At 33.6% G+C, this 27,372-nt stretch overlaps 1 protein-coding gene across 3 annotated transcripts in view; it reads right to left on the bottom strand.

Annotated features, from left to right (window-relative positions):
* The window catches only part of LOC129241505 (cAMP-dependent protein kinase catalytic subunit 3), a 117,118-nt gene that overhangs the window by 16,920 nt on the left and 72,826 nt on the right, over window positions 1–27,372 (bottom strand). For all 3 annotated transcript variants that reach the window (XM_054877866.1, XM_054877868.1, XM_054877869.1), the window contains 4 exons: window positions 13,459–13,627; window positions 9,730–9,839; window positions 9,291–9,536; window positions 8,855–9,036 (listed from right to left, as the gene is read on the bottom strand). In XM_054877866.1, the coding sequence (XP_054733841.1) occupies window positions 8,855–9,036; window positions 9,291–9,536; window positions 9,730–9,839; window positions 13,459–13,627 (707 nt within the window). The remainder of the gene's footprint in view (window positions 1–8,854; window positions 9,037–9,290; window positions 9,537–9,729; window positions 9,840–13,458; window positions 13,628–27,372) is intronic.

The raw sequence follows: 27,372 nt of genomic DNA, 5'->3' as shown, positions 1-27,372 counted from the left end.
ATTAATTCAATTAAAAACACGGAAAGATATTTAATCGACCAACGCGTTAAAGTTATGCAGGCTTATTATGAAAACTGGCGTTCAAATCAAAATGCATATCGCGCACTTCGTGATTGATCGGTCAATTTAATCGTCCAAATGTGCGTATAATCGAAAAAATTGTCCAAAAGTTTGCGCAAACTGGGTCTGTAGGAGATGTGAAAACACCATTGCATGCTCGTATAGCTCGCACTACAGAAAATATTGCTGTTGTTCACGATAGTGTGGTTGAAGAGCCAAAGCCAAAACAAATGAAGAATCAATAAGAATGGCATCAGAATTTGGGTAATTGTTTTACTATTTAATATTTGTAAATTTTACAATATTTCATGTATGCAAAAATGACCTCGAGCTCTCCCTGTATGATGGCTAGAAAATGCATGAGGATATCTCTTAAAGCTCATCCGGTTCTAAAAAAAGTGGCACATAAATTCTCAGGCGTGGAGTTTGATTATGTTAGGTTATGGTGGTAGTCGGTCTGCACGAACAACTCACTTAGACCTTACAAGTCCGTTGTGATACCACTGTGCTACACGGAAACCTCATTTATCTTCCTTCGTGGAACCATTTTGTGGCTCTTATGAAACGTAGTATTGATCCCAACCCCATGCCAGACAGCTTTGCAAGATAATCAGGCGTGGAGTTTCTCCCATTCAATATTCAATGACAAAAAGTTCGAATTTTATTAATTTTTATCGTAATATCACAAGGTGAATCTATAGGGTGGGTCATGTAAAATTTGCTTTTTGAATCGGCTATAAAAAAAAACTAATCAATATTTTTTCAACCTTTTTTTTTATTTTGAAGATTGAACATTGTCATTTATGAATGAAAAATAATATCGTTCAAATGACTGCCACGACTGGCTTTACAGTAGGCCATTCAATCAACCCAAGTTTTAAGCACATTTTCGATTGTTTGGGCTCGAATTTCATGAATGGCAACTTCGATTGCGTGTTTTAAAGCATCAATCGTCTCTGGACGGTTCGCATAGCATTTGTCCTTAACGGCTCCCCACCAAAAATAGTCCAACGGGCTTAAAGCACAGCTCCGAGGCGGCCAATTGATATCGGAATTTCGGCTGATTATTCGGTTTTCAAAAACGGTAGCCAAAAGTTCGAGTGTAACTTTGGCAGTGTGACAAGTTGCACCGTCCTGTTGAAACCAAATGTCTTCCATATCATCCTCTTCAATTTTTGGAAACAACTCGTTGATCATGTCACGGTAACGCTCGCCATTTACTGTAACCGCGGCTCCTCGCTCATTTTCGAAAAAAATGGCCCGATGATGCTGCCAGACCAAAAACCGCACCAAACAGTGACTCGTTGTGGATGCATTTGCTTCTCTACAGTAACATGTGGATTTTCTGAGCCCCAAATCCGACAATTTGGTTATTGACATAGCCACCGATGTGAAAATCAGAAAATAAGAAGAAGACTCACCACTATGGAAATAGGTTTTCAATATTTCCCAATTTTGTTCAAGCGTATAGCGTCCCATTTCGTAAATGTCAAACCTTTAAGTAAATTATGAACACATTTGACATGTCATTTGTGTTACCATTCTCAAGAAAATAGGTGGTTCAAAAAGCAAACGCTATATGGCCCACCCTGTATTAAAGATGGTGTTGGTAAATCAGCTGAGTTGTTTTTTTTTTTTTCGCCGAGTCCATGTGGCTGTCAGCTCAGAATGAAACAAGGCGAATTCATTATTTCCTTTCTAGTTTCCCAATACTCTGTTTTGACAATCAAACGTACAGAGTTTTGTTTTTGGTCTAGTGCCATCACCCTTAATGAATGCGCCTTGGTAATATCATCGTCATAATTAGAGATTCGATTTTTGTTTTTTTTTTGGTGACCAGTTGCTTTTGTTTTTTTTTTCTCGGGACAACTAGCAATTGCAGCACTTAGACATTAATTAAGTCCATTGTACTACACTTGGATTCCCTTTTAATTTTCTTTAAATCTACCCGATCTTCGAAGAAATCTGAGTAGATCTTGTGGTGCCAAGAAGCCAAGTTGGTCGCTTCTTAACACATCAGTGCCAAAGAGCTCAAACTTGATTCAGGCGAAGGCGGGTCAGACGCACAGGAATTGGTGCGCTGTCTCATCCTGCTCTTCACAGCTGGGCAGAGTACACTGTCTGAGATGCCCAAGTTTTCCATGTGATTCTCCCACAGAAAGTGGCCCGTCATCAGTCCCACCAGACGTCTGCACTCCCCTCTGCTTAATGACAGAAGGGTTTACGACATTCGATCGGACATGACAGGTAGCATCAATTTAGTCCATCTGCAGCCACTCTCAGCCTGCCAAGCTCGCTTGGGGGTGGTAGTTACCCAAGGCTTACCGTCGCTTTGATGGCTGTAGAAGGGAGTGACAAAACGGGCTCTGGGCCAAAGAAGTTGGCCTTAGAGCCCATCTTAGCTAAGAAGTCAGAGGTATCGTTACCCGCGATTTACAGAACTCGACTATCCCTGATGTAGTTGGGGGGCTGTCTAAGGCCATGAGCGCTACTTGCTTGTCGCTGCAGACAAATCGGTTTTCCACAACAAAGTTCATCGCTTCTTGAACCGCATACACCTCCGCTTGAAACACAGATGCATGTATTCCAAGAGCAAAGTGCAGTTTTGTCCCGCTGGATTCCACGTAGACCCCAGAGCCGGAGCCATGCTCGGTCCTGGAGCTATCCATAAACATGCGAAAACAGTGTTTGCCGGGCAGTTGCTTTCTCCTCATCTGATATGTTCGCTGCATGTAATTAACGGCACTAGAAGTTTTACTACATAGCTCAAATCACCGTTATATGACTTTTTCAAATTTCAATTATTTTCGGTGTTTCGGTGCAGAAAAAATCAAGAAAAAAACACAAAAATAAATCACCTCCTGCAGTTTAGTCTTAGAAACCGGCGATAAAGCCAATAATAATTTGTTTGAAATAAACAAAAAATCCAATAAGTTTGCAACACCTTTTGCTATTCTTTCCTCTCATAACACATAATTTTCATAACGCAGCATAAGTTATAAATAATTTTATTTAAATAAAAGTGTGAATTTCTTCATTTGTTTTTTTTTTATGCTACATTTTTCAATTTTTTCAAATGTAAATATTTTTTATCGCATAAACAAATCGGTGCAAGATGGACAACAACAGCTATAATAGCAAAAATAATTAGCCATAAGGATACCAATCATAGTAATATGCTTTGTTTTTGCTTTTTCGTATTTAATTTTATTTTTAATTTTGTATTTACATTTGAGCGTCACGCCCGCTGCTCACCAACTGTTCCTGCCTGTCTGAGGGGCGCTACGCTTTGCTTTAACACCCACACATGTTTTTTCATAATACTCGAGTACTCGCCCACACCTCCCAACGCAATATTTGTGCAATTCCAAAATATTTCAAATAATTTGGTCAAAAACCAAGAAAATAATAAAATGGCATGCCTGCACACTCACACACTCACACTCAAGTATGTAGGTGATAGTTTGTTTGAAGGTAAAAAATTCTGAAATGGTTTCGAATACTTGCGATCATGCGAATGCACCTACACATATGCACCTATACGTATGTACGATCATAAGGCTTTGTGCTCATGTGCATTTGTTTATATACAAAACGGTGTGTATGTATGTGTGCATATAAAATATTAAAATTCTTGCAATATGTTGCTTATTGCTCTCGAAAGCCCACACTACGCATAAAAATATTCACGTATGTATGTGTATTTGTGCACACCTATTTGCATTTATTTATTGTCTAATTTACTTTGAAATTAGGTGGCTATTGCACAGCTTACTAGTGTTGAAATAATTGGCAAATAAATTTTGGATTTTTTTATGACCCCAGTGCGAGAGATAGAAACAATGGCTAGCTAAAGCGATTATGGTTATTAAAAATTGAAGAAAAATCATTTGTTTACAGTAATAACTGAAAAGTGAAGGAACGAAAATGTAATAAATTTTTAATTAAAAAATACCAATGAAATAATTATTAAATGACACGTACGTGAAAATGAAAAAATCTATTAGTATATGCGAATGCTTTAAGGCGGAAGTCTGTCGGACTCGAATGGCATTTTGAACAAATATTAAAGAAAATCGACGCAGATATTCATGCGCACAACTGTAGACCTGTTGGGTTTCCAGGCCACCATTATGGTGGTGTTAATGCACGTAAATAAAGTCCTTGTCTACTTTGACACTATAACAGCCAACAGTGACGTACGAGGTGTGTTCAAAAAGTATCGCGAATTTAGAATTTTCACAGGTTACGTATGTTCGAATTTCGGTTTTTTTGTGGCGATATGTTGGTACTCATGTTTCTCACTCATGCCGATGAGTTCGGCCATTTTGAATGTTCAATCAAATGGTATAAATTCCACTTCCGTTTATGCGGAGTGATGCAAACATTTTAAATTCTTGGAAGGTAAAAATGCAGAGCGAAACAGTTTAACTCATTATAGCCTCTTATAGTGCGTCTATTTGGGCTTTCTTTTTTTTCTGAATAAGTTTCCAGAACTTTTTCTACGTATACCTACATTCCTTTCAAAGTTTGTCTATGGGCTCTCCTGCACAAAAACTTCTTTTGATCAATAAAACATAATATGCAAGTAAATAAGAAGCAACCACTCGTTTATTAGGATTATTCGTCAATTATTTAACAATTTTTAATCATGAACAAATTATCACCTGAGTCAAGCACTTTGGGAGTTTTGATGAACGTACCCAAACTCATCGTGCTGCGAAAGAATTTTCTTCAAACTGTTAAAATTTTATAGATCAGAAGAGCTGAAGAAAACAAATTTCAAAGAAACTAAAGAAACTTTAAGCGATATTCAAAAGTCTGAATTCGTATTCGACGTTACGAATTGCGATAACACAAGCAGAAGATTTTTCGCTATTACAGAGTAATCTGCCAAACTTCATTTAAGGTGTTCCGGTGTTCTGAAATTTTCAAAAAATCCTGTTTTTTTTAATATTGCGAAAGTATAGGCATTTAAGAATATGCAGTCAAATTTTTGGAATGAATTTTTGGAATATGCTCGGAATATTTTCAACTGTACAGCCGTTTTAGCAGGTCGAGGCAGTTCGTCACGCGGTGGCATCAATGGAAAATATCCACTCTCAAAACCTTGAACTCAATTATGTATCTCACAACTACTTTTTTCGGTTCTAAAAACAAAACTATTCAACCGAATCGTCTGAAATTTTAATCTGTTATCTGCAACATCAATGGCTATCGTCCCTACTAGAATTATCAGGTCAGTCCATAAGTTGGTATTTTACCCATACCCGCGCGCTGGTCGTCCTGAAGTCATTAACTCCGACACCTTGCTCGAACTCGTGGAAGCTGACAGTCGATATGATAGCTTTCAGGTTAAATTCATCGCATGGAACAGTTCACAGGCACCTGGTTCAGCTGGGAAAGGTTTAAAAGCTGGGAAAATGGGTTCCGCATAGACTTTCCATCGCCAACCTTCAGCAGAGAGTGAATGTGTGTTCTCAGCTGCTGCAACGACTTGAAAATTAAAGTTTTTCGAACCGTATCGTTACCTGTGATGAAAAATGGGTCCTTTACAATAATCCTGTTCGCAAACGCCAATGGTTAGATAAAGATGAAACACCAGAAATGACCCCTAGAGATGGCCTTCCCCCCAAGGAAATTCTCCTGTCTATTTGGTGGGATATGGCCGGTATTGTTTATTATGAACTTCTGGAACCAAACCAGACGATAACTGCTGATTATAATAATTATTATTCCCATCATTTATCAAACCTGAATGAAGCACTTAAAAAAAATAGACCGTCTTTAGTGAATAGACGCAAAGTTTTGTTTTACCACGACAACGCAAGACCCCATACCGCAAGGCAAACATTGGGCAAGCTGAACGAGCTCGACAGACAATTTTTTGAGCAGGGAGTTAAAAATTTGCCTAAATGTTGGGAAGACAGTGTAAATAATGAAGGAAAATATATTATTGATTAATTAATACTTTAAGCATCTTTTTTATTAATTTTAAAACCACCTTTAAAAACGCAGGAACTTATGGACTTATCTGATATATTATTATGTCAATTGTTTCGTATTTTTATTGATTAAAAAACTGAAAAAACCTGATTTTTAGAGTGTCAAATTCAAAACCGCGCCATTTTGTCATTTTTTTATTATTTTTTTCTAGTAGCGGAGCATACATAGCTACAGTCATACTCATTCATAATTTTTTATTTGGTTTTGTGTTTCAGATAAATAGAATAGCCACAATGAACAACACCGTCCAGGTTTATTTTTTCGGGAGGGTCAGGTTCCACGGCATTTTTAAAAGTATTAAAATTAAAAAAAAAAAAATTTTGTTTCTTTTTTGTATGTAAAAGAAGTTAAATAAAATGTTTAAAAAATTTAAATATCATTTTTTATTTTTTTATTGTAAAAGAAAGATTCCTGAAAATATCTTGAGCTCTAGACCACCGGAACCCCTTAATGGGTTTTGTCGTCAACCGTTTGCGCGAAGTTGATCTCTCTTAGACGCCGTATTAGCATTATTTATTTCATACAAATCTTGTTTGCTGACAGCACCTTTCAAGAGAGAGAACACCTTTCAAAAGAAGAAAAGGCCACCAAAGACAGCTGTTTGTTAAAGAAAAGTGTTTTTCATGGAAAGAACACGCTAAAAGGTCCACCACTACCTGCCAAACGGCGTCTGCTTTCAGAGACACATTTTTTCTATAGCTTCTATATTTAATAGAATTATAAATTTGTACATTTTTCTATAATGTGGGGTTTCATGCACCCAATGAATCCAAGGCTTATCGAATGCTTGCCACGCACAAATTCATACACTGCGTATGCGTCAGCTGGTGGTTAGTGGTAACAAAAGGTTTAGATGTCAGCATTGCATATTCTAGTCTCATTCCGAAGGCTGTCCAGTTCACTATTTGTTCACAGTTCGCTATTTATAAGTTCAAATGTAAATACGGTTACACATACATGTAGTTACATACCTAGTTACTTGGAAATATGTATACATAATTACGCAGCATTAATTCAACTGTCAATCAAATGCCAGTCAAATTGAAATTGCGCGTCAGTTTGCCAAGAAAAATCAAATCAATTTCTACAAATAAGAAAATAAATACCTAATAACAATAAAGAATATTTATTGATTTAGACGGAAATAGTAAAAATAGTAAAAAAGAAATAGAAGAAGAACTTCTTGCGCAAATTCAATAAACAAATTGGAATGGCACTTGTGCGTTTTTTTAATAATTTAACGACCTTACTGGGGTACATTGCAAGCTCTGCTGGAGACGTGCGCTTTATTTGAAGTTCTTTGATAAATTTTGGGCGCTTCATGGAGATCTCTAGTTGACATTTCGAATAGATAAAACATGTTAATTAAATACAAGGTGGCGCAAAATTAATCATCTTTTTGAGTGATGTATATCTTTATGTTAACCTGTTTGTATATTGCAGCTGTCTAGTGAGTAACTGTCAGATATGATGGATGAACGACAGCATTTGCAAAAATTATAAATCTTCCCAAAATTAGTTACTATTTAACTGTAAAATTTATAATCGAGAACCTGGTGCTACAAAATAAAAAAAAAACGAAACAACTCTTCAAATGATATAGTGCACGTTTTAGGTCAATACCAATTCAACACAAAACTGTGTTTAGAAAATTCAAAACACACTCAAATGGTGTTTTTGATGAAGTAAAAATACATAACTAACCGATTTTTTATTTCAATATGGTCTTAAGAAGGGGAGTGTATGTGCGTTATGAATGTATATAATTCTAAGATTGAACGATTCACTTCAAAGGAAATTTTCAATAACAAGCTTTTTGCAATTTTTCCACGTTTTTTTTTCAATGTAATGCAATTTTTTCTGTTTTTCTATTCTGGAACGGGCACCACAAATATATAGATATTTTTAAACTCCAATAAAATGTGCTCGAAATAAGCTATTTTTCATCTTCATACATTAAAAACTGTAAAATTTACAATTTTTTTTTTAAATAGGTTTTTTCCACATTTTTAAAAATCCAGCTGAACCGAGACTGCGAGAGATTACCGCATGACCCATGATAAAAAGAATAATGAGATGGCGCCTATTAGGGTGCCGTTACTTTGCGCTCAGCGAATTTGACAATGACTTACGTGGTTTTAGCACCAGTATGGCCAGATTACCATTTTCGTAACTTGAGTTAACATTTTTTTTTTGTTATTTAGTCTCGGAGTTTTAGTTCTTTCTTCAAGGCATTGTTCTAGCCTGTTCTATTTAAAGTAATGTTTATAATTTTGTAAAATACAAGGGTGGTTCAATTTCAAGGGCCGATGTTGAATGTGGAACACACCTAAACGTCAACGACACCTTTGGACTTCTTTCTTTGGGGTTATTTGAAAGAAAAGGTGTACATCGATAAGCCAGCAACGATGCAAGAGCTAAAGGATGAGATAATTCGGCATATTATGTCTCTGCGTCATCGAAAATTTGGACCATCGGATGGAGGTGTGCCGCCGAGGCCGCGGCAGCGATTTGGCAAATATTTTACTCCATGCATAATTCAGCCATACCAATATTATCATAATAAAGAGAAATGACAATAATTTCTTAAAAAAATTGTATTTCATTCAAAATCAACACCGGCCCTTAAAACTTAACCACCCTTTATGTGCCATGCTTTAACTCAATTTCCCCTTAAAAAATAAAATAAATTTAAATACTATATATCAATAACCTAATTTCATCTTCAAACTGAATTTATTACATATGCATATAATAATTTTTTCGGAAACATTCTCCTCACACTCACCTTCATGTTGCCCAAGCGTTTGGTGCGATCATTCGTCAGCAATTTCTTAACTAAGTCTTTCGCAATTGGATCCATGTGACGCGGCCAATCAATTTTACCACTCAGAATTTTCTCATAAATACCAAATGGATTCTCATCGTAAAAAGGCGGATAGCCGGAGAGCATCTCATAAATGAGTACACCTGTGCCGGAGTAGTGCAAACACATAAAACATGAACAACAATAAACATAACAAAAACTAAGCTGTATGTGCGTATATATACGAGTATTTGTTTTTGGATCAAACTGTCCATTTTTTGCTCTTAAAGAAACAAACAACAAATGTAAATATTTGTATAAAATCAACAACTACAACAAATGCATGGGGAATTTCCACATTCACTTGAGTGTAGCTACAGATTCTACTCCAAATGCAAACGCATACGATGCCACCCACCTAACGCCCACCAGTCCACAGCCTTGTTGTGACCCTTCGATTGTATAATTTCGGGTGCCAAATATTCGGGTGTGCCACATAGCGTCCAAGTGCGATCACGCAATTTCTTCGCAAAACCAAAATCGGTAATCTTCATATGGCCATCTCGATTTATCAGCAAATTCTCTGGTTTCAAATCGCGATAAACAATTTGCAGTGAGTGCAAATATTCTAAGGCGGACACGATTTCAGCGGCGTAGAAATTGGCTAATAATAAAATAAATAATAAGTTACTAGAATACTGTTATTGTTGAATGCCTTTGTAATTGCAATTAATGAATTGTTTATTTCTGTGCAGCAATGAAAATTCTTTAAATTTCAAATTTTGCAACACGTGCATAATTTATTTGTACTATATTTACAATATTCTCACAAAGCTAATGGCGCTCAGATTACTTACAAGTTTGACTATTGAAACGTCCCGCATTTCGCAGATATGTAAACAATTCACCACCACAAACATACTCGAAAATCATATACAAACAGCAGTCATCCTTTGTCGACCATTCTCTGGAAAATAGTAAAATAAATTTTGATTAGACTAGCAACAAAAAAAAATAATAATAATACAAAAAAAAAAAAAATGAATAAAATATAAAAGAAAATAATCAAAACACAAACAAAGTAACACAAATTAAAATTATATAATAGAAATTAAGACTAAAGAATTATTGAATCAGCTTATGACCTCGACCTTATGAGTCCTTCACCTTCGTTCTGATTTACTTATTTGAATATAACTCAAAAACTTAAAGGAATAACACTATGAAATTTTCAGGGATTACTGAGCACAGATACAGTTATTAATCGTATAGTTATATATACATATTTTTATGAGGAGCTTTTTCATGGCAGAAATACACTCGGAGGTTTGCCATTGCCTGCCGAGGGGCGACCGCTATTAGAAAAATGCTTTTCTTAACTTTGGTGTTTCACCGAGATTTGAGCCTACGTTCTCTCTGTGAATTCGGAATGGTAGTCACGCATTATTCATTTTGTTTTTTGTATTTTTTTTTTTTCAAATATAAAAAAAAAAATTTTTTCCAAAAAATTTTGAACAGAACATTCTTTCCCAAATTTTAAAAATATATTTATTCCGAAAAAATTAAAAAAAAAAATCTTAAAAAAATTAAAAAAAAAAATTTCTAAAAAAATAAAGTTCTACCAAAATTTTCAACATTGAATAAGTCTCAAAGTTAAATTTTTTTTTTTCACAATGTTTTCAGTCTACTTCTAATTATACTCAAGTCTATCAACAAACCGATATTGAGAACAATTTACGATAATATCCAATTGACATGGACCACTTGACCCAATTATCTTATTGCCTCGTCAGAATAGGTTTTCCAAAATAGCCTGTAAAGGCTGCCGAGAGGTCTGAGAGCTAAACAAAGTAAGAGTTCCTCAGTTAGGCACTCCTACTACATGTGGCTCAGTTCAGAAAGTGTTGACATGGACCACTTGACCCAATTATCTTATAGTCTCGTCAGAATAGGTTCATTGTGGTAACTTGTTCGACCGACATATCGTACTTGCAACAGTGAAAAATGGGGTATTTTATAATTTTTTGGCTAAAGCCATCAAAACCTTCTTAGTTTTATGAGCTTAAACCCGATTCAAGTAGAGATCACTGAGTTCAATTTAACAGCATCGAAAGAGTTTTTTAGAGACCGAACGAAGTACTAGGCTGTGGGTGAGACTATAGGTGTATGCGTCAAAACTTCTCAGCAAGCGGTACAAAACTCGCTTCATATCAGAAGCGCCATCAAATATCCACATACGGGTTTATGGAACACCCTTGAATGCGGAATCGCTAGGCCCTCTCAGTGGCTCACTTCTGGCCATTTCAACTGAATCGCAAGCTAGGATTCAATCATTTGCCTCAGACGGTACTCTGCTGATTTCTGTCATTAAGGGATTCTAGCGACAGAGCCAGAGGCCATGCACTTTCGAATGAAACGAACTAGAAAGAAAGGGGGGTGAGATGAGTTTTTCAAGTGAGAATAGAAAGAGTGGTTAGAATCGTGTGAGGTGATCGGATCAGTGTTGAATTAGTCGAGGACAAGCAGAAGTACAAACTGCTGCAAGAAGTGAAACGTCAGACAAACGCCAGAAGACAATCTGAGCTTTTCAACTTTTTGCTGGGTGGTGAAGGATGTCAACACAGAGTCCAGGGCAGAGGCAAGATAAACAGTTTATCTTTCCCTTCAGAAAAGCAGCAACTAAATAGGTTTCAAAACTTGGATATAAAGAGCTTACGAACACCGACTGAATACGGGATATTGTAGATGAAACGCCACAGCGCATTCTATGCGAATATGCAACTCCCGCAAGGCGAAGGCACGTACGCCCAGATGGTGGAACTCTAAATCCTTTGGTGGTTTGAACAAAATGCCTGAGTAGAGACAAAAAATTCACAGAAGCCTCCAACCAAAGGCTTGCAGTCAAGCGCAGCAGTACATATCACTGATTGAAGTGCGAGACTTTAAGATCGCAAGCACTTAGACATTTACTCTTTGTTTCACCCTTAAAGGTCTTGCCATGAAAGCTACCAAGAGGACCAATGCAAGTAATACATTTATTAATCCGCTGACTAATCGCTCCTAAGATGAAAATTGAGTGCTGGGGAATGGAGTGTTGCGTAGTTATCAACCGCTGCTGTGCATTCAACCTTCAAACTTAACCAAAAGCTCTGAGGCTCGGGTAGACAGAGAGCCGGTTTTGTAAAGTGAATGAGATTCTCCAAGTCAAAGAGCTTGAGAACCATTCTGCAAAACGTGTGTATATAACTGATTCATCCAAGAGGGTAATTTACATATTTAAGGAGCAGCAGTTATCTCGTCTTTCAGGTGCATGTCGCACAGAGCTAAGCTCCAGTCCTATGCAGATGCAACAAGCACATGGGTATAAATTTCGTGTTCAAGCCAACAAAGCCTAGGTTCAGCTGAAGCTTGGTTTCATTTAAGTCTGGAGTGTTAAGAAATATTTAAGGTTGCTGATGTAAAAGGAGGTTGTGCTAGTAGCCAAAATAGAAACGTAGATGTAGTAGGTGACTGATAGTCATTTCTAAATTGCTGAACGGCATCCTTCACCCAACTTAAGACAACCGAGCCTGCTTTTGCAAGCTGATGGCCAGTGATGTGCGCCTTGCTGCAGTTCAACAAATGGGGAATATCGAAGTTTTAGAAACCTTTGAATGGGAAGCCTTTTTCATGGCAGGAAGGCAGCAGAGGCGCGTTCGTTTTTAGAAATGTGTTTTCTTCATTTTATATTTATAATCACAACAGCTACCAAATGCGCAATCAACACAGGCTACAGCAGTATGATCACTGATATCATTCTTCTGCTTTCCGACTCTGATTAAAATGCATTAAACGCTTTCTTCTGATCACCAGAGTAGACTTGGCTGTTAATGCCAGTAAATGTTTTTTTGCCAAGGACCTTTGAGGATACTTGGAATGTCTGGGTCTCTGGAACGTCTGGGAAATCTTATCTGAGCAAGTGTATTTGCTTGAACATCAAAATAAGGAGTTTTGAACTTTATTGATCATAATTTGGCATATTTTTTATTTAAGTCTGCATAGGATTAAGTGGTTATACCACTTTAAGCAGATTTTTTAAAATTTAATAAATTTCTATTTGACGCGTAATATGTATAGGTTCGACTCTCCGTGCATGAAACAGTAAAAGGAAACAGGTTTTGACTAATAGAGGTCGCTTCACGACAGGCAATGACAAACATTCGAGTGTATTCTGCCATGAAAAAGCTCCTCATAAAAACCATTTGCCGTCGGAATCGGCTTAAAACTGTGGGCCCCTCCATTTATAGAAGAACGACAAGACGCAAACCACCAATAGGACGAGGTGCTCGGCCAAACACCTAACAGAAGAGTAGGCACCAATTATTTATTTATTTTTAATCTGCATAGCATTCTAAACATTTTCTACTACAAAATACCTTCCTCAAATGTATATTCAAGCTCAACATGTAAAATTGTTTGTTTCGCCACATCAAAATTACCGATACAGAGGCGCATACAAGTAATTCTTCATAAAATCTCAAATATGCAACATTGCTGATATACAAATTTAGAAATAATTTTACAATAATTGTTTTCGCTTTGCTTACAAACTGATCACAAATGGATGTCGAATTTCACGTAAAATATTTCGCTCATTCTTCACATGCTCGGTTTGCTTTAAGCGTATCACATCGGTCATAGCCAATAATTTCATGGCACAGTACTTCTCTGACACGCGATCGCGGCATAAACAAACGCGGCCAAAAGTGCCAGTACCTAAAAAGAAATCGAAGAAAAAAGAAGAATATAGTATAAAGAGAAATATCTGTTAAAGAAAAAAGAAGTAATAGAAAATAAAGAATGTGTGTATTAATTAGTACACCGTGTAAGTGAAGAAGAATGTTACTATCAATTATTATGGTTTAGATTTGGTAAAAGCATCAGAAGTAAATATTAAATAATATTTCAGTCACTGTGCGACTAGTTAGAACTGGTCCTTATCAAACTACAATAGTTCGCATTTGAAGACATACAATTATAGAGTACAACATGTAGAGATTTCTTGGTTGAGCAAGAAAAGCGTCAATATACAGGGTGAATGATATGAAGTGTTACCAACCTGCTTGTATCTGTAAAACAGCTCATGGCATCAAAATTGTTCTAATGACAGTTCAATATTTTGCATACAAGCCATCAAAAGCATTTGCGTCTCAGTTTTGTTGAATTTTTTTTTGTTCTGTTATGGAATTCAAACGTAATAGTGTGATTACGTTATATTTGGCTGGAAAATCTCAACCAGCCATTGTTCGTGAGCTCAGTCACTTCAAAGTGAATAAAATGTTTGTGTATCGCACTATAAAACGTTACAATGATACTGGTAGCATTGCAAAACGCTATGGAGGTGGACCGAAGAAACCCGCAACAATACCAGATATGGTTCGGAAAGTGAAGGCTCGACTTGAACGAAATCCACGTCGAAGTGGAAAAAAATGGCCAAAGAACGGAAAATATCGCAAGACAGCATTCGACGCATATTGAAAAATGAGCTCAAGGTTAAGGCTGACAAGTTCCAAAAAGCGCACGATCTTTCACCCCAGCAAAAAAAGTTCGGTGCGAAAGAGTTGTTGCGCTTGCACGAACGTGACGAAATTCCTAACATTGTGTATTCTGATGAAAAAAATTTCCCAATTGAGCAGTTCATAAACACTCAAAACGATCGTGTTTACTTGACCGAACGCTCATACGAGAATTTGAGCCTACGCGTAGCTACGTATGGCCACTCGAAGCAATTTCCCATCGCAAATAATGGTTTGGGCCGCAGTTATCGCTGATAAACGCTCTCCAATCGTTTTTATCGAGCCTGGTGTCAAAGTAAATGCGACTTATTATCGGGAAAATGTTTTAGAAGCTGCTTTAGAGCCGTGGACACGCAAACATTTCGGTCGTAGGCCATGGACTTTCCAGCAGGACTCGGCACCGTCTCATAATTCTCGTGTGAACCAAGATTGGTTAAAAGACATGTTCCACACTTCATTTCCTCCACACAATGGCTTCGCCAGACGTAAATCCGAATCCCTGTAAAAAGCGATTATACGAGAATGGGCCAAAATACCTCAAAATTACATTCGTGCAGCATGCAACTCATTTTTTGACCGTTTAAAGGCTATAGTCAAGGCAAAAGGTGGTCATATTGAGCTAAGGTGAATAAATGTTAAAATTGTAATCATCTTTGAACAATTTTGTCTTTGAAATCAATAAAAACTAATTTCACACAAAAAAGTTATGGTATTTTGAATAGGTAACACTTCATATCCTTCACCCTGTAGCACATCATGAGTATACAAGTAAGGTCAGCTGGGGTAATTATGAACAAATTTTCTCAATTTCAAATACTAACAGCGCTTAGAAGTCTTTCATCCTGAGAAATTCTGGAAAGTCACCAATTACGAATATTCCAGTACTCTACTTCATTCTGTGAGTTTCTTCTCATGTTAAGTTGCAGTTAGGTGACCTTAAATTGAGTGTTACTAATTATCCCAGCGGCCGCCGTAGCCGAATGGGTTGGTGCGTGATTACCATTCGGAATTCACAGAGAGAACGCCCCTCGGCAGGCAATGGCAAACCTCCGAGTGTATTTCTGCTATGAAAAAGCTCCTTATAAAAATATCTGCCGTTCGGAGTCGGCTTGAAACTGTAGGCCCCTCCATTTGTGGAACAACATCGAGACGCACACCACAAATAGGAGGAGGAGCTCGGCCAAACACCCAAAAAGGGTGTACTCGCCAATTATATATATATATATATAATTATCCCAGCTAACCTTAATATTTTTGTAGAATAAACATTCGCCAGCAACTTGCATTTATATTGCCGTGAAATGTTGCTAGCAACATTGATTATCAAAAGAGAAGAAACGTAAAATTTATAAGCATCGCCCCAGAAACAATTGGCAAGTTTTGATAAGAGACGTGTTTTTAAACAAATTGAAACAAATATTTTTATATTGACACAAAAAATATATAAAGAAGATTTACTAACACTATTTGCGAAGATGTTGCGCTTAAAATCCCCATATCTTCGCAGTATTCGAACTCAGACACTTGGCTCTCAAACAAACTATGAAAGACCAATTTTAAATGGATTTTAAATGGCATGTGAAAAGATGTTGCTGGCATCATGTTGCGCCATCTTGCGCGACGTTTTCACGGCGTGAACTGAGTACTACTTTGCCGTGAGATGCATATGAAAATTCACGCATATTTCACGGCAATGCAGTTAGTATACATTTTGATCGCCATTTCACGTGAACCTTGTAAAAATTGTTACGAGTCGATTTTCTATGGAAATATTAATGCTAATGTTCTATAGTAGAATTTTAATCCTCTAGCTGCTCTTTCAAAGAGTAAGATTTACCCATTCTTTACGAAAAGTCAAAACATTTCTTTCAAATATCACATTTGCGGCCTAAAATGAAAATATTGGTAAACAAATTTCAGTGGAGACTTCCAAAGATCCAAAAACCGCGAAAATAAACGTTCGCTTGTAAGTGACAAAAATACTCATATCCTCAATTAATAAACAGAAAGCGGTACAGTTGCGTTGAGATTTATCATTAAAGGTATAATAGGAGCACCAGGCTTTCTGTCTGTAGAGTTTGAGCTGCATGTGTGTGTATGTGCCCCAGGAGGGGCCAAGAGGTCTATATTTTATATTTTACCTACTTTACCTGATTTTTAGGTGAAGGCAAGAGTAAAAGAATTCATAGATAAGCAGATGTGGAGAAATATTGTAAATTTTTTATACCATCTAAGTTACTTTACTGATGGAAGGAAATCTTCGTAATTAACTTTCTTAAGAATTTTTTTTTTTTTTAATATAATTTTTTTTTTGTAAATTTTAAACAAATTTACATATACGAAAATGTTTATTTAGACGAAACAAATTTACCTTCAAGAAAAGTTTCATTTTTAAGAAAAATTTTATCCGTAAGAAAAATTTAATTTTTGTAACTGCTTTCCAGCTTTTTTTAGACTCAATTAAAAAATAAATTAGCAGCAAAATTTAATTCTTGAGAAAAATTGTATTCTCAAACAAAAAATTTGTATGTAAAACTTTTTTGGACTGCTCACAAATAACTTTTAATGCGGTTCTCTAAATTTAAAGTTTTTATACCATCGGTGTTAATTTACTGTAAAAATCAAATGTTGAAAATTTAATTTTTTTAAGAAATTTTTTCGCTAAGAAAAATTTTTTTAGAAAAATTTTATTATTAGGAAATTTTTTTGGACTATAAAATTGTATCTTCAAGAAAAGTTTTATTTTTAAGAAAAATTTTATTTGCAACAAAAAATTTATTTGCACCTTAGCGCACAAATAAACTTTTATGCACATTCTTAAAGTTTGCATTTCGATGACAGCTGACTTCATTTTTTATGAAAAAATGGTTTGAGAATAAATTTTTTTAAGCAAAATTGTTTAAAGAAAAGAAAATGTTTCCAGAAAAGTTTTACTCTAAAAAAAGGGCGTGTAGCCTAGTACACATAAAAGAAGTGAAACTTTCAAGGCAGACAAAGAAAGAGGGAGAGACCCGACAGAGAATGAGAGAGAAAGAGAGAAAGAATATATATCTAAATAAATTCACAACATTTCCAGAGAATACAAATACACAAAATTTACAAAAAACGGAGAAGAGTCGATTTTTTTTTATTAAATTTTTTATTTCGATAAACATTTTTTATTATTTAAAATTAATTTTTTTAATTAAAATTTTTGAAAAACTTTTTATAAATAAAACTTTTCCGGAAACTTTTTTGCCTGTAACAAATTTTTCTTAAAATACTTTAATTATCAAAACACATTTTTTGTATGGTAAAAATTGTACTTAAATTTTTTATTTCAAATAAATTTTTTTTTATTTAAAACATTTTTTTTTATTTAAATTTTTGAAAAACTTTTTTTGAAAATAATTTTTTTTTTTTATTATTTTTATATTTTTCAATCACGCTGCAGCTCACAAATAATCTTAGCATATCGGTGTAGCTGACTCCATTTACAGGGAAAAAAATGGTTTTGAGAATTAAATTTTTTTTTAAGAAAAATTTGCTAAAGAAAAGAAGAAATGTTTTATTTCCGAAAAAACGAAAAAAGTATTTAAAAAAAATTATTCTAAAGATTTTATTTTAATTATTTTTAAATTTTTTTTTATTTAATTACTTTTATTTTTTTTTTCAACGTGAAGCTCACAAATCACATTGCATTGAGCCAAAATATTTTGGTGGAACTCGTAAGATACATTAAATTTTACAACTCAGCCGTAAAATGCAGCAGTGTTTTTAGTGTTTAGTGACGCCCCTTGACGATTTGTCATACAGTTATTTGTAATATTTGCCATTTTCATCAGAGGCCGTCAAATGGTTCTTCCATCTTCTTCGTAGCGTGTGAAACATTTTCATTAACGATTTTGCATTTTCACTTAATATTTTTTTCTCCATTTTTTTCGACTTGTAATTTGATATTTAATTGCTAGTAAAACGCCACACTTTTCCACTCACAGCTTATGCAGACTAAATACAAACAACACGAAATCTGAGTAGTCGCAAATGAATAGTTGAGAGATGGGTAGGCAAAAGAGAAAAGAGAAGTGAACAAAAAGTGTGTTTGCAAGCCAAATAGCGTGATTTTTACTACCACTTTTTATTTGCCTATTCTTTCCGTGCTTCTTTCTTCTTGCCACGAGTGATCGCGCGCTCGATCAGCGGACACGTCAGTCATTGGCGTCGCCGGGTTTGTTATGCTTTTCTAATATTGGCTCATATGCAAACATATCAATGCACGAGTGCTTTCGTATGTATGTATGTACCGACATGCTGATGTACTTTTATGTTGCTCTAAATGCTTTCTCACGTATTACTCAGCAGCAGATGTGTCTGAAGAAGCTGTGGAGGTGTGTTCGGGCTTGTGTGCTGCGTTGGAAGTGTGAAATTTTCTATTTCACTTTTGGACACGTTTTGCGGTTTAGAGCTTAGCGCTTCGCTGTGTGAATGCCGTTTCACAAAGAGCATAAGGGTAAATACATACATACATATGTACGTAAGTATATATGTATATACAGATGTACGTTTATGAGTTAAGTGAAAACTATATTTCATTCGAATTTGCATTAATCACACTTGCCACACGTACGCCAACTGCCAGTTGCTTCATCCTCCGCTGGATTTAGCTCACGTGTGCTTGTTTTCTGAATAACCTTTGTTCTTCACGCTTCTTACCCTTGAGTAAATTGTATAGCTAGTAATTTAGTTCACACCTGCAGAGTGCCCACATTTCGCCCACAATCGTGCTGGAAATCTGCAAGAAGATTTGCTAATCGTTTGCCACATGAGTGCAAATCTATGAAGAATGAATTATTGAAAAGTGTGCAAATATTGTTTTTTTTTTAATTTATTTAATGTTCACACTATTCCTGCTAGTCTGGTTGCTTTAGTATGAGCGCTTATGAAAAACAGATGATAGAATTCAGATATTTAATTTCATATATTTACTAATTGCAATTAACTGCGTGAGCCCATTTTGGTATTTCTTAGCAGCTGGTTTTTGTTTTTTCTTCATATTTATGTATACTTTAATGTGCATAAAAATATTTAATTTATAAAAATTTTGTGAAAAAACAACTCAATGGGCAAAGTTAGTCATTGTCGAAAATTGCAATTTCGCAGACATTTCTTTCAATATTCGGTAATGTAGTTATAGAAATTTTTAAGTGTAAATTTTATATGGTCTGCGCAATTTGTTTTGCCAGGTCTTTGATTATACACAGCCTGATATAAAAATCCGTATGTACTTTAAAATCCTCCTTCTGCCTAAATGAAGTCATCGCTTATACCCAGACGGTTTCAGAGGAATAGAAAATTCCCCCTCCTCTTCTTTTTAAAACCGCCATAAAATTCCACTTACCGCTTGCCTGGAGTCGTTAATGATACACCAACGGCCTAAGCTGAATGAAAGTGGGAATTATCTTCTTCTTGAAATCGATATAAAATCCCAAATTCTCTTTGGAGATCCTTTTTTGTCTATATGAAGTCATTGCTTATACTCGTACACAGATGGATTCAGGGGGATCAAAGATGGAACTTTCTTCTCCTTGAAACCGATATAAAATTGCACTTCTTGTTTTTCTTCTGTCAGCAGCCATCGGCTTCAGATGAGAGATGGAGTGCTCTTGTTCTTCAAATTTCATAAAGAATTTTGAACGAGCGCTAGTCATTCCTTAAACCTCATGTTAAATAATCTCGTGGCAATTATTTCATTTAGTTTATTTACTAGTCTAAACTTTATGAATCTTACCACCATTCGAGACTGGTTACGCAACGCAGAGGGCTAACGATAAGTGTTTTTAACTAGCGCACGCGAGACACTTATGCGAGAAATCCATTCTATGATCAATAGGAACTTAATTAAAAATAGTATTGACTTCCATAACTTTCAGTAAGCCAAACTCTCGAACCAAATATGAACTTAAGATAATTTGTTTGTAATAAGCAAAGCTAAGAATTGCTTTTGAGTGGCTCTTCGCTGCTTTTATTTAGCATTGATAATTGGCGTCCACACCAAAAGGCTGGATATCGCCTCCAATTGCTAATCTGGATGCTGCAGGGACTATAATGAACAAAAAGCTGCTGCGTGACTTCCATCCACCTGTTATTGTTCAATAAGGCAATGGAAGATCACCCTTTAATCATTTGAAAAGAAATCTTTGAAGGGCATCAAAAACAGAAACATAGGAGTGATTCCATATGAAGTGAAGAAAGTAAATTACATTGGAAAAATTAGTTTATTTGCAGGCTTGAATATAAAGCTAAGTAAATTGAAAATTTTTTTTTTAAATGTAATAATTTTGAGATTTATTGAATGCTGCAAATTTTGGTATGGAGTTGTTTAAGGTCTAATATTATTACTTTTCCTTCTTCTTATTACTCTTTTTAGCTACTAAAAATATCAATGGTTTCGTTGCTTGTGTGACATGTAGCGCCGTCTTGTTGAAAATAAAAAGTCGTTATTCATCTCTCGATAGCGCAATCCATTCACCGTAACTGTTGCTCCAGCTTAATTTTCGAAAAAGTAAACCATAAACCGCACCAAACAGTCATACGTTGAGGATAGAGAGGCTTTTCAACAATAACTCTAGGATTTTCCGAGCACCAGATCCGACAATTTTGCTTTTTGACGCAGTCGTCGAGGCAATGGCAATGGGCCTTGTCACTCAAGGATTTCAACAACCCAATCAGCAAAGACAGGACCTTGTTGATGATCGGCCGGTTTGAGTTCTTGTGTTAACTGGACTTTATAAGCTTTAAGACCCGAATCTTTACGCAAAATACGGTGTAATGACGTTTGTGGAATGCCTAATTCCAAAGAACGACAAGGAATGGACAAACTTGAGTTTTCTTCAATACTTTTGGCAACAACAGCAATATTTTCGGCTGTTTTTGAGCGACCTGCACGGGTTTTACTCTTCACATCACTAACTTGTCCCAGCAGCTCGAATTTTTAAACCAATTTTTGTATTGCGGTCCGACAAGGTGTTTCATGATGACCAAAAATGTTCGAGTTTTACGAACCGTGTCTGCCAAATTTTCACTATTTTTATAGTGAATTTTAATAATTTGAATGCATTGTTTAAGCGTTTAACGTTCCGTTTTTATTAATGGCTTAGCTTCTACTTGTCAAATATCAAAAAATGACAGCTTCAAAAGTGGCATCTACCGAAATAGCGGCTATTCAAAATAACACCTGTTATTGAAAAACCCTTTATTTGAATCTAAAAAATTAATGGAGCCCCTTATTCCCAAGAAACTTTCAGTGATTACTGAGCGTAGTCGCTTATTAATGAAAGATAATAAGAAAAACATCTGAAAGAGGTGTTTTTTATAATTTTCGATCACAAAACTCGCAAAAAACTTTAATAAAAGTATAAAAAAAGTTAAGAAAATAAAAAATAAATTTTTGAAAAAAAAAAATATTCAAAAAAAATTTTTTTTCGAAGTCAAAAATATTAAAAAAAATTTTTTATTATAAATAATTAACATTTGAAGAATTAAAAAAAAATAAAAAAAAAAAACAATTTTAAAAACAAAATTTTTATTCCAAGTTAAAAATATTCAAAAAAAATTTTTTTTTTCAAAAATTTGACAATTTAGGGGCCCACTAAATAAAAAAGAAACCAACTCAGCTGCTCTACTGCTTCTACCTGTTCAATGCGCCTTGATTCAGCAAATGTTTTTTTTGCATGTTTTGTTCTGTGAAATAAATAAAAACAATTTATACCAACTTTAAGCAAAAGCGAATTTTCCCTATGGAAATTCAATGGTAATTTTCAAAGCGCTGCACATTGGAGATTTTTTGACACATTTTGTTCAAGAAAGTCTACAAAATAAAAATTTTGATTAATTTTAATGCTCGTAAATGATTTTGGGAAATATTGTCTAAGGCCAATCTATTAATATTTTTAACTTTTTTTGTGCTAGAAAATTGTAAAAGACTCACAAAAAATTTTAATAAAAAAATAAAAAAATTTAAGAAAGTAAAAAATATAAAAAAAAAAAATTTGGTAACTAGAAAGATTCAAAAAAAATTGTTTTCCAAGTTAAAAATATTAAATTTTATTTTTTCAAAGTCAAAAATATTAAAAAAAAAATTCTTAAATATATTTTGTCATAAGAAACAATAAAATATTTTTTTTTTTATAAACGTAAAAAACAAGCGACGATATTTCGCTTTTAAAAACTCCATAACAAAAATTTCAACGTTTAATACAATAAATCTCGAATTTATTAAATTTATTTCGAACTTGGCTTGTTTACTTTTTATTATGCCTTTGGCTGCAAGTAAACTAATTTTCAGAAAAGAAAACTGAAAGGAGTGTTCTTTTACTAATTTCGAAAACAAAAAAATTTTGATAAAAATATAAAATTCCCCTAAAAAATGCTCTAATATATTTTATCATAAAAAATAAAAGACTTAAATTTAAAAAGAACCTAAGATAATTCACTTCCAAATATTGCAAGCCACAATTTTAAACGTGGAATAAACTCAAAATTATGAAATTTGTTGCAGTTTACTTTTTGTTACACCTTTGGCGACAAGTAAACCAATTTACAGAAAAATGTAAGGCTATTTAAGAAAAAAACTGTAAGGGGTATTTTTTTTTGTTCCAAATTTCGAACACGAAATTGTTTCCAAAAAAAAGTTTAATAAGAATATAAAAAAAATTTCAAAACAAATTTTACAAAAATTAAAAATTAATTTTCAAAATTAAAAAAAAAAAGTTTTTGTAATGCATATTTTATTATAATAAATAATAAAATAAAAATTAAAACCAAATCCCAGATATTTCACTTTAAAAACTCTATGTATACAAAAATTTTCGACGTTGAATAAATTAATTATTAGGTTTTTTTTTTGAAAATTTGGTTAAGTTTACATTTTATTATACCTTTGGCTACAAATAAACCAATTTTCAGAAAAATTTAAGATTTCCAAAATTCTTGACTTTTTGACATGGAATCGCTCATAGGTAAGATTGTTCTACTTTCATTAAACATTTGACCGTCTGCTTCGGTGCAATAACTCAAGTGGAACTTACCGCTTAAATAACCTCTTGACGAAATACTTAGCTATCATTTCAAGACGCTCGGTAACTTATGGCCCTAGGAAGTTTAGTTCAGATTCAAGTTCGTCACTGAATACGGAGCTATAATTTTCAACTCTTTCTACGCCTAAAAAAATACTTTCATACCAGTTTGAAACCACAAACACATATCTCGCATCGGAGTTATTTTTCTGCTATGATATTTTTTATCCATTCCCGGAATAAATTTGTTGAAAACTAAGTTTAGCATAAAAATAATATCAGAGAGTTTGGAATTTTGCTCCTCTACCTACGCCGAAGATTACCTCGTTTTATGCTTGTTATACAATTCAATCATAAAACTTCCAACAAAAACTAGCTGATCTCCTTTTTCACTCAAGCTCTCTCTGGTGCAGATTGTTGCTTTGTTCTTATTTTTTTATTTATTAATAAATCTAGAAATTGAAGACTCATTATTTCTAACAGACTAAAAAGAACAGAGAATATTATGAATTTTACATAATTTATTATTTATTTCAATAAATTATTAACTGATAATTTGAAAATATTCACTGGATAACGAAAAATCAAAAACCAGTGAATTTAAAGCTTGATTAAATTCTCTCATAATTCAAAGTACTGATGCATAAGCGGCAGAAACGGTTCTTACTTGCTTGCAGGGGAACAAACATTGCCCCTTAGATTTTTGGAGGTATGTGTACGAAGATAAATGCGCTCTAAGAGAACTGGAGAGTCGATTACCACAGCTATAATATCAAAAACAAAGCAAAGTGAGAGTAATAGTAGTAGTTTACAGATAATGACACCTTCAAAGATTTTGTATGTGTACATATGTGTGTACATATAATATATATAAGTAGAACTTGGATTTAGCAGTAAGAGCTTTACATACACCATTGAGAGAAGTGTTTTTGTCTATATAGAGCATAAAGTTACCAGCGGTACTCAACAAAAAGCGGCAAAATTATTTTATAGAATAGTGCATAATTAACCTATGGTTCTCAATTGCCATTGTTTAAAAAAAAAACAAAAACCGAAGAATTTCGCCATTTAATTGCAATTCGCAAATTATAGCATTGGCATTTTATAGCAAGACAAACACTATAGCGGATCTACGGGTAGGTAACAAATCCACTAAAATGGGGCAAATAGAAAGGAAAAAAATTGCACAATATATATACATATATATGTATATGTGCTTACATTGTTTCCACACATACAGGTATGCACTTTGGCATAAGCTTCCATGCACATTGACCATTCCAGTTGCAAAATATTGCTGCCATTAAATGATTTTACTGCTTGCAATAAAAGCAAATATGCACTAATTTCACGGCTGAATGAACTTGACGCCAATACTGGATATTAAAAAAAAATACGCAAAAAAAAACGTACTACAATTGGAACTCTGTGTTGCGCCATCAGTTAAGTCGCCGCGTAATGACCACAATTTAATATAAATTTAATTTAATGTAACGAATAACAACAGAAAATTTCAAGAAATTAAATTACAATAATTCACAGCAATTGAAAGCAATGCACTCAAAACAAGCATATAACGGTTCGAGTGTACGTGCATACATACATACAAACATACATAGAATTATACTTAATTGCTGGTTGTTGCAGTTGTATGCAAATGCTACACATAAATGTTTAATGCATTGCCAGTGGAGCTCTGGTTGATTTCAAAAGTGCTAAAATGGTGAGGGGAAATACTTTTGTTAACCAAAGAAAACATATATTTGGTATACATATATACAAGGAAGGCCCAAAATCAAAAAAAAAAATTGATGTTTTGTTTTTGTGTTTAATATTTGCCCTTAACGCCAACGCACAATGTGGATTTTGCAACAAATTTTGTTCAAAAATTATAGAAAAGGCAATTTTTTACCGATTTTAATAGTTTTTTCTAGGCTTAACCTCAAAAACGTATGCAACAAATTGAAAAAATTTTGAAAACTTTAATTTTTCTGGTGAATATTCTCTGTTTGACCTTGAACTATGGACTGTATATACAAGGTGGCGCAAAATTAATTACACTTGGGAACATTTTTAATAATCATATGATCATATAATCATAATCATATGATGCTGTACGTCAATCATATTTGACAGTTGGGAACTAGAAAACTGCAATGGATGGCGTTAAGTTCAAAATAAAGAATTCCATCATTCAAAATAGAATTTTCTTTTCATTTAGCAAAAAACTAAAAAAACAAGCAAAGAAACAAAATTGAATGATTAATTTTGCACCGCCTTGCACTTGACTTATAACATTTGTACTCCTACGATTTCTTCTCTTACATACTCTGTTGCAAAATTAGCATCAAATTAGGTACAAGAACAAAATCAATAACGCAAACTTTCATACTTTGTATAAAATTTTTCAAACTTTTCAAGCAGAATTTCTGAAAATTTTCTTCCATGTAAGTGCATACTCGAATAAGTTTTTATGAAAGAAGAACAAACAAACAAAAAATGTACGAAAGTTAACGGTATTTTTCAGTCTTCTGAAACCTGCATTTTAAGACTAAAATTTTATGGGCTATACAACTGCATTCGCAGAAAATTTTAAAAACAATTTTTTAATTTAGAAATTTTTAATCAAAAAAAAATTTTTTTTTAGTTTTAAAAGCAGAAAGCTTTGATGAAATTTTTAATTATTTATGATGGATTATACTTATACTTATACTTATACTTATACTTATACTTATACTTATACTTATACTTATACTTATACTTATACTTATACTTATACTTATACTTATACTTATACTTATACTTATACTTATACTTATACTTATACTTATACTTATACTTATACTTATACTTATACTTATACTTATACTTATACTTATACTTATACTTATACTTATACTTATACTTATACTTATACTTATACTTATACTTATACTTATACTTATACTTATACTTATACTTATACTTATACTTATACTTATACTTATACTTATACTTATACTTATACTTATACTTATACTTATACTTATACTTATACTTATACTTATACTTATACTTATACTTATACTTATACTTATACTTATACTTATACTTATACTTATACTTATACTTATACTTATACTTATACTTATACTTATACTTATACTTATACTTATACTTATACTTATACTTATACTTATACTTATACTTATACTTATACTTATACTTATACTTATACTTATACTTATACTTATACTTATACTTATACTTATACTTATACTTATACTTATACTTATACTTATACTTATACTTATACTTATACTTATACTTATACTTATACTTATACTTATACTTATACTTATACTTATACTTATACTTATACTTATACTTATACTTATACTTATACTTATACTTATACTTATACTTATACTTATACTTATACTTATACTTATACTTATACTTATACTTATACTTATACTTATACTTATACTTATACTTATACTTATACTTATACTTATACTTATACTTATACTTATACTTATACTTATACTTATACTTATACTTATACTTATACTTATACTTATACTTATACTTATACTTTAGTTTTTAGTTACGATGTTTTCTGGTACATTGAAGTGCAGCATTCAATGCAGAGAAATTCCTTTTCTCTTCACTTCGCTTATTATACACCAGCAATGCAACAAAGATATGCGGCAGCAGACAATTATATTTTGTTGGCACTTTCTTTCGTAGAAAGATGACCACATGCCGTCGCTTATTTTTTACTACGCTTTTTCGGTTTTTACTTTTTTGCAATTGCTTGTTTTTTTACTCCTTTCTTCTACTTCGCTGTAACTCTCGCAACTTTTCAACATCGAAGAAAGTTGTCAATATTATGTAAAAAATGTTTTGC

The sequence above is a fragment of the Anastrepha obliqua genome, chromosome 3 (genome assembly GCF_027943255.1).
Source record: "Anastrepha obliqua isolate idAnaObli1 chromosome 3, idAnaObli1_1.0, whole genome shotgun sequence".
Classification (NCBI taxonomy): Eukaryota; Metazoa; Arthropoda; class Insecta; order Diptera; family Tephritidae; genus Anastrepha; species Anastrepha obliqua.
The sequence above is the reverse complement of the archived record's forward strand: the minus strand, read 5'-3'. Positions and strand labels throughout refer to the sequence as shown.